This window comes from Carassius auratus, chromosome 41, assembly GCF_003368295.1.
Source record: "Carassius auratus strain Wakin chromosome 41, ASM336829v1, whole genome shotgun sequence".
NCBI lineage: Eukaryota > Metazoa > Chordata > Actinopteri > Cypriniformes > Cyprinidae > Carassius > Carassius auratus.
In genome coordinates, this window is record NC_039283.1 from 16,792,838 (window position 1) to 16,801,340 (window position 8,503).

Sequence of the window (8,503 nt, forward strand, 5' to 3'; positions counted from 1 at the left end):
TGAGATGCGTGGGGTGGGTTGAATACCCAGGTGCAGTTCTGGGTGTTCAAGTACTCCTCTACTCGTTTGAAACCAGGATTCGACAGGTCCATTTCTAATTCACGAGAAGCGCCGATGAAGTTAGTTCCGCAGTCGGAACGTATCTGCTTTGCGGGGCCCCTGATAGCAAAGAACCTCCTCAAGGCATTGATAAAACTGCTGGTACTCATGGCTTCAATCACCTCGATGTGAACTGCCCTCGAACACATACAAGAGAACATCACAGCCCATCGTTTAGAGTTGAAGACTCCTCCTCTTGTACGACGTGAAACGATCTCCCAGGGTCCAAAAACGTCGACACCTACATAAGTGAAAGGAGGTGCTACTTGTACCCGTTCTGCTGGCAGAGCTGCCATCTGCTGATGTTCCATTTTGCCCCTCAGTTTCCTACAAGTGACGCATTTGTGAAGTAAACTACTAATGCAGCGTTTAGCTCCCACTAGCCAAAATCCTGCTGTTCGAATGGCACCTTCAGTCAGATGTCTTCCCTGGTGTTTCACTGCTTCGTGATAGTGAGACACAATCAGAGTAGCTAGATGATGCCGGCCAGGAATGATGATGGGATGAACCTCATCCATACTCAGATCCGATTGCTCAATTCGACCTCCTACTCTAAGAAGTTGGTTTTGGTCTAAGATTGGGTGCAACTTCCAAAGGCTGCTATTTGGTGGAAGGTTGGATCCTGAGTTAATACACTTAAGCTCCTCTGAATAGTACTCGTTCTGGACACTCTTCACAATACACACTTTGGCTTTCAACAATTCTTCCTCTGTAGGTCGACAGACATGGCACCCTTGACATTCATCTGGATAGAGTGAGCGAAGGAACGAGCCACATGAATGAGGCAAGCTATGGCTGTAAGGAGAGTGCTGAACTTGAAGAAGCGTTCGAAGCGTTGTGGATGTATCACATCTTTAGTAACACGAGTGAAGCTTGCCACCACCTGGGGACGCACTTCAGAGTCAGCGTCAGGGTCGATAAGGTCGTAAGCTTCTTGAATCTATTCAATTCAATTCATTCAATTCAAGTTTATTTGTATAGCGCTTTTTACAAAACAAATCGTTACAAAGCAACTTTACAGAAAATTATGTTTCTACAATATTTAGTAGTAGCTAGTAGTTTGTGCACATTTGACAGGATTTTAGAAAAACTAAAAAATAATAATAATACAAGACGTAGTCAGCTAGACGATGAACTATCAATATTATTAATTAAGTTATTATATGATTAAGTCACACATTTAGGAATAATTGTTAGTTCTGTTTGTTGATTCAGGGTTAGCATCATCTGAGGTCCTCTGAGGGTCAGCATCATCTCTTCTCAGGTGTTCTGGATCCAGACTGGAGCTTGTGTAAATCTCAGGTGAATGCAAAGACGCATCGTGAAGAAAGGCTGGACCTTTGAGCCAAGTTGTGCTGCTAAGCAAGTCTGAAGTCACAGTTCTTGATCCAATGTCGGCTGGGTTGAGGTGTGTTGGGACGTACTTCCAAAGGCCAGAACAAGGTGACTGACGGATTCTTTGGATCCTGTTGTGTACGTAGACATAGAATCTTCTCGACTGGTTCTGGATGTATCCCAATACAACCTTGCTATCTGTGTAGTAGACGATGTTGTCAAACATAGTGTCCATCTCTGAAACTATCATCTCAGCGATCTCGATGGCGAGCACAGCCGCACAAAGCTCAAGCCTTGGAATGGTTAGATCGGGCTGAGGCGCCAACTTTGCTTTCCCGAAGACAAAGCCAATCTCAGTCTGTTCCTGGTGGCTTGTCACCTTGATGTAGGCTACGGCTGCTATTGCCTTTACCGATGCATCTGCAAAGACCTAAAGCTCTCTTCTTAGAGCACCTGCAGTGGAGAATGACGTATAAGGACGTGGTATCTGGAGTCCCTCCAGATCTTGGAGCGATCGTTTCCATCTAGTCCATTCAGTCTCCATGTCTTTGGGAAGAGGTGTGTCCCAATCCTCTGCTTGCTTAGTTAGCTCTCTGAGTATCAGTCTTCCATGGACCGTGATGGGTGCGAGGAATCCTAGAGGATCGTAGAGGCTGTTCACAGTCGAAAGCACTCCTCTACGAGTGAATGGCCTCTGGTCATCTTCGATTCGAAACATGAATGTATCTGTGCGCATGTTCCAGAGCAATCCAAGGCTACGTTGTATTGGCAAATCATCAACGAAAAGATCTAAGCTGTTGATGTCCTTGGTGCGATCTTCAAATGGAAATGCTTCAATAACTGCCATTCGGTTTGAAGCAATTTTGTGTAGCCTGAGGTTGGAAGTTGCAAGCATCTTCTGTGCTCGCCCTAGGACGCTGACGGCCTCTTCCTCTGTGCTGAAGGACTTCAGAGCATCGTCAACATAGAACTCGCGTTCAATGAATCTTCTTGCATCACTACCATAGTCTGCTTCTGCTTTCTTAGCTGCCCGTCGCAGACCATACACTACAACGGCAGGCGAGGGACTATTCCCAAAAAGGTGCACCCGCATTCTGTAATCAATGATGTCGGAGGTAGGGTCATTGTCCCTGTACCACAGAAAGCGAAGAAAGTCACGATGGTCTTCCGTGACTACAAAGCAGTGGAACATCTGCTCGATGTCGGCAGTGATCGCCACCTGTTCCTTCCTGAACCTCATAAGGACACCTAACAGGCTATTATTAAGGTTGGGACCAGTTAGCAAGACATCGTTGAGCGACACTCCTTCACATGATGCACTACTGTCGAAGACCACACGAATCCTATCTGGTTTCCTTGGATGATACACACCAAACAGGGGTAAGTACCAACACTCTTGTCCAGGCTGTACTGGTGGAGCAACTTCAGCGTGTGCCTTCTTGAACATCTTCTCCATAAACTCTAGGAAATCGGCTTTCATCTGTGGTCGTTTGTCCAGTGAGCGCTGGAGCGAGACAAAACGGTCAAAAACCTGCTTCCTGTTGTTGGGCAGCCGCTGTCTCGGCAACCGAAAGGGTAAAGGTGCGACCCAACTTCCAGAACTGTCCTGAAAACACTCGGCTTCCATTATCTTCAGAAACTCTAGATCCTCCATGGATGCAGCGAGTCTATGATCATCGGGAGAACGAGGGAAGACAGTTTGCCCTAAGCAGTCTCCACTGAGCGTCATGGACGACTGATGGAGATTGGTGCTGAATGATGCTGAGGTCTAAACGCTTGCTCAAATACCTCTTTTATTTTGATCTGGTTGTTGCATGGTTGGAGATAGCTCGTACGGCCGTTCTCGAAAATGGCTGTTTTGTAGCTTCTCACCTCTTGTGTTCTGTGAGCACCTCCAAGGCACACATCACCAATGATGACCCATCCTAGATCAAGCCTTTGCGCAAACGGTGCATCACCTGGGCCGCTAATCTGTTCTCGGACCTTGTGTACTTGTAAGATGTCTCTCCCCAGTAAGAGGAGAATTTTGGCATCCGGATCTAAAGGCGGAATCTTATCAGCGATACGCTTTAGGTGGGCTTGATGGTAGGCTGCTTCCGGCGTAGGAATCTCAGTGCGAACGTTAGGGATTTGGTTGCACTCCAGGAGTGTAGGTAAACGAATGCCAATTTTCTTGTCCACCGACTCCACAGTATAACCACTGGCTCTCCTTCCCACCGTCTCTGAACACCCTGCACAGGTCTTGAGGGTGTATGAGTAGGAATTTCCAGAGACCTTAAAAATCTCAAAGAACTCCGACCGTGCTAGGGAGCGATTGCTCTGTTCGTCTAGTATGGCATACATTCTCTTAGACTCATTCTTGCAGCCATTGGGGAACACATTAACAAGGCAGATCTTAGCACATGTCCTAGCGCTCAATCCTTCACCACATACTTGAGTGCACGTCGACTTAACCTCTCTGATTTCTGCTTTGTCCTCCTCCCCACCATCCTCTGAAGTGGAAGGGAATGCCTTAGATTTCCAGGTAGGTGAGTAGGGGTGAAGTGCTGTCACATGAGCCACACTCCCACACTCTGTACATTTTATTTCAGCGGTGCAGTCCTTTGCTATATGGTCAGTGGAGGAGCAACAGCGAAAGCAGATATGATGCTCTTTCAAAAGATGTTTACGATCATTTATGCTCTTCTCGCGAAAGCCTCTGCACTTCCTCAGAGGATGAGGCTTCTTGTGCAGGGGGCAGTGTTTGTTGGGATCAATACATTCTGTACTTTCTCCATATTCTGCCTTAGAAACCCCTGAGACCTGCGTCTTGTGAACGTATACTGGTGTCTTAGTAGGTTTCTCCCATTCACTCTTTCTCTCCACTGTGGCTTCCGTGAAGAAGTTAAAACTTGGGTCAGTGCGAGCCCTTGCCTCCATGGTGATGAAGTCTACAAACACGGAGAAAGGTGGAAAACTAACCAAATGTTCCTGTTTGTATTTTGCTCCAAGGTAAAGCCACTTTTCTTGCATGTTGTATGGTAGTTTCTCGATAATAGGCCTAATACCTCTGGAGGTATCCAAATACGATAAGCCTGCAAGATAGTTATCTTCTTTGGCTGCTTGAAGCTCCGATAACAGGTCGGCTAGATCCCTGAGTCCTCGTGGATCCTTCATCGTAACCTTCGGGAAGTTTTCTAGCTTGTTGAACAAAGCCTGCTCGACGGCCTCTGGTGATCCATATACTTTGTCAAGGCGTTCCCATGCCATGCGCAATCCAATGACTGGATCCTTAATGTTGACAGTTTTAATTCTTCTTACTTGCTCTGTTGACTCTTTTCCTAGATACCTGGTGAGGAGGTCAAGTTCTCCTGCAGCCGACAGGTCTAGATCGGTTATAGCATTCAGGAACGATGTTTTCCAGGCCCAATAGTTAATTGGCTGATCGTCATATGCGGATAAACCTGAAGTCACCAGGCTGCTACGAGCTAGGTATTTGATGAGATTTGATGAGATCAGTGGAAGTATAATGATCATAGCTAGCTTCATAAGGTGTCTTGTGAACATGTGCGCGCGCAGGAGGGGAGGGATCCGATTTGACGTTCTGTTGCAAGCGACTTTCATCACGCTGAAGAACTGAGAAAGTGTTAAACGCTGGATTGTAGCTTTGTTGTAGCGGCACTCCACTGGTCTGAGGAGCTTGATAAACTTGATGTGGCATAGTGTCTGTAGAAGCAGCAGCTTGATTTTGACTCGTGCTGAGTGGGTGAGGCGTTGAGATGATTGCATCATTAGTTTGAGAATGTGGAGGATGCAGCGTTGGTGAAATATAGTCACTACCTCTTCTTACCGATAAACCTTTGCTGCATAGGCTGGCTTGTGCTGACACATAAGCGGCGACTCGCTGGTCTTTGACCGATTGAGGAACCTGGCTGCTAGCCTTACTGCATACTTCAAAACCCATATCTTGTAATCTGGCAACAAGAGCATTTGCCTCTGCTATGGCAGCATCCTTTTCTTTCTCCTCATTTAATGCATCAAGATTGGCTTGAACACGAGCTTGCTCTACTTTAAGTTCGATTTCTTTCTGCGTGTGTGCTGCTCTAGCTTGCGCTGCTTCAGCCTTTGCCTTTGCCATGGCGACAGCCATACTAATCTTCGAGCTGGACGATGTACCAGATGCACGACTGCTTCTTGAATGCACAGTCTCTGACTGGATATCTTCATTGCCTTTTTTACTGTTGCTTCGTTGTGACATCGTGACTCACTCCGGTGTCAATAACATGAGAAGCACACTGTAATGCTGTAGCGTTGGCCACTTCTCTTGGCATTGAATTGCTCCGTGAAAAAGCGATCCTTGTGTCCCTTATTAGCTGTGTCGCCGTCTTTTCACTGTCATGGACTACGCTCCATTCAGCTTAAACACTCCCAAGAAAACTCCAGGACACAGATGATTAATCTCCATAAAATTTACTGGGAATATTGTGAAACTGTAATACAATGCAAATGAGATGTATATTATTATTAGATCCAAATACAGAGAAAACAGAACGGATTATCTACACAGCGGTGATGTATATGATAAACAAAATCGAGCTAGTAAACAATCAGCAGTAATAACATAAAGCAAACTTAGCCTTCTCAATAGTCTCACAAAGATAAAAATAGACATTATCCTAATATTGCATGATAAGAAATACTCACAGACGTTGCTTTAGCAAAGGGAAAGGAAAAACGCGATCGCTGGAGAAACAGGTGACTGAGAGAGATTGCAGGCTGTTGCGATTGACTATCGCATAGCGATCAACTTCCTGATTCGTGACGTGCGCAGTAGTGCGTCACTACAGTTACAAAGATAAACATATTACACTACATTGTTAAAACCCAAAACAAAGCCTTTTATTATTATTTTCCTTTAAGTGGCATGACAATATATATATATATATATATATATATATATATATATATATATATATATATATATATATATATATATAAAACTGTAATATGCACTTCTCATGATTAGGTAATCGCGTTAGCTGTAGTCTTATTCACATTTGTTTTTTGATTAATTGTTTTGCTCTATGAGAAACACAAGGTAACAAAATATTCGGGGCTTAAGCCCCCTTAGCCCAGCCCTAGCGTTTTTTGAAACACGTGTTTTTGACGGGCTGCTAGCGGATCGTAAGGGGGCCTTCACATAGCACGTCTTTTGCGCGCGCAAGTGCGTTATTTCCAACGTAGGAATAATAATGGAAGCAACGCGGTTGCGACGTGCTCGTTTTTTCCAGGCGCGTCCGCGCCGCATTGAGTTAAAAAACATCTCAACTTTTCAGAGAGCCACAAGTGCACCGCAGGTCATGTGACAAGAACTAACCAATCAGCTTCATCCTTTCCCGTAACAACGTTGAAAGCTCAGCCAATATGAAGGAACAGCTGATCATAGCTGTATATGGATTGCCATTTTGAAATAAATTTAGTAAGCAGAGCTACTGCAAGCGATTTTTAGAGCTGCAAATCCATTTATCCTTTGCTGAAATTTCCGCGTCTTCATGGAGAGAGCAGGTCATGGAGAGAGCACGTCATGGAGAGAGCGCGTCATGGAGAGAGCTAGTCATGGTTGCTTAGCAACGGCAGACGCCTCAGGGGCGCAACTGCCCGAGCGCTTTGGAAAGAAGGAGAAAGCGGCGCACCCAGCGTTTTCTGCTTTTTTTTAGGCGCAAATTATTGAAGACAAAAGTGATGACCGTCGGTAACCCTCAGGCTGACATGTTGATATGATGTGATATCTGATCTAAGTGGGCGTGGTGTGCGTAAGGTGGAGAGGACATGACTGATGATATTGTCCTGATCCAGTCACGACGCTATTCTCAGCCTGCGCTCCAGCTGAGTAATCAACTTTATTTTTAAAAATAATTTATATATTTTATATTTAAACTGAAAACATGGTGTGATTAACACTCAAATCATTCAAGTCATCATCTCTCAAGTCAAGTCAAGTCCTGAGTCTTTAACTTCCAAGTCAAGTCTCAAGTCATAAAAATAGCGACTCGAGTCGACTCGAGTCCAAGTCACCAAGTCACAAGTCCCCATGTCTGCTTCATAGACACACCATAACTTCACTTCCAGTTCAATACCTTTCCAAAGAGGTTCACACAGTTACACCACAAACTGCTAAATAATTATGTGACAATCTTCAACATATCAGAAGTCTTGAAATACAAGTATTGGCCATTAAACATACATTTGCAGCATCCCTGTGTTTCTTCAGAGACACACCATAACTTCACTTCCAGTTCAATACCTTGTTAAAAGAGACTCAAACCATTACAAAACAAGCTGCTACATAATTATGTGACCCTCTTCAACATATCAGAAGTCAGGAAATACAAGTATTGGCCATAAAACATACATTTGCAGCATCCCTGTGCTTCTTCATAGACACACCATAACTTCACTTCCAGTTCAATACCTTTCCAAAGAAGGCTCACACGGGTACAACACAAGCTGCTAAATAATTACGTGACCCTCTTTAACATATCAGAAGTAAGGATATACAAGTATTGGCCATAAAACATACATTGGCAGCATCCCTGTTTCTTCATAGACACACCATAACTTCACTTCCAGTTCAATACCTTGATATAAGAGACTCAAACCATTAAAAAACAAGCTGCTACATATTTATGTAACCCTCTTCAACATATCAGAAGTCAGGACATACAAGTATTGGCCATAAAACATACATTTGCAGCATCCCTGTGTTTCTTCAGAGACACACCATAACTTCACTTCCAGTTCAATACCTTGTTAAAAGAGACTCAAACCATTACAAAACAAGCTGCTACATAAATATGTGACCCCCTTCAACATATCAAAAGTCAGGAAATACAAGTGTTGGCCATAAAACATACATTTTCAGCTTCCTTGTGTTTCTTCATAGACACACCATAACTTCACTTTCAGTACAATATCTTTTTAAAAGAGGCTCACACGGTTACAACACAAGCTGCTAAATAATTACGTGACCCTCTTTAACATATCAGAAGTAAGGAAATACAAGTATTGGCCATAAAACATACATTTGCAG

The 8,503-nt window shown here is 44.2% G+C and overlaps 1 protein-coding gene across 1 annotated transcript; it reads right to left on the reverse strand.

Moving 5' to 3' along the window:
* Nucleotides 1-3,159: 3,159 nt before the first annotated feature.
* LOC113059581 (uncharacterized) lies at nt 3,160-5,606 on the reverse strand. The gene is made up of 2 exons (XM_026228144.1): nt 5,454-5,606; nt 3,160-3,988 (listed from the first exon to the last, which is right to left on the reverse strand). Exons 1-2 carry the CDS (start codon nt 5,561-5,563, stop codon nt 3,160-3,162), a joined length of 939 nt encoding a protein of 312 aa, XP_026083929.1. The 5' UTR covers nt 5,564-5,606.
* Nucleotides 5,607-8,503: the final 2,897 nt, after the last annotated feature.

What these genes read in the sequence shown, in the direction of transcription:
- LOC113059581 (XM_026228144.1), bottom strand. Translation starts at nt 5,563, where the DNA reads ATGGCTGTCGCCATGGCAAAGGCAAAGGCTGAAGCAGCGCAAGCTAGA. An exon ending in GCTCGTGTTCAAGCCAATCT is followed by an intron (nt 3,989 to 5,453) that starts TGATGCATTAAA and finishes GAGTGTGGCTCA; the next exon opens with TGTGACAGCACTTCACCCCT.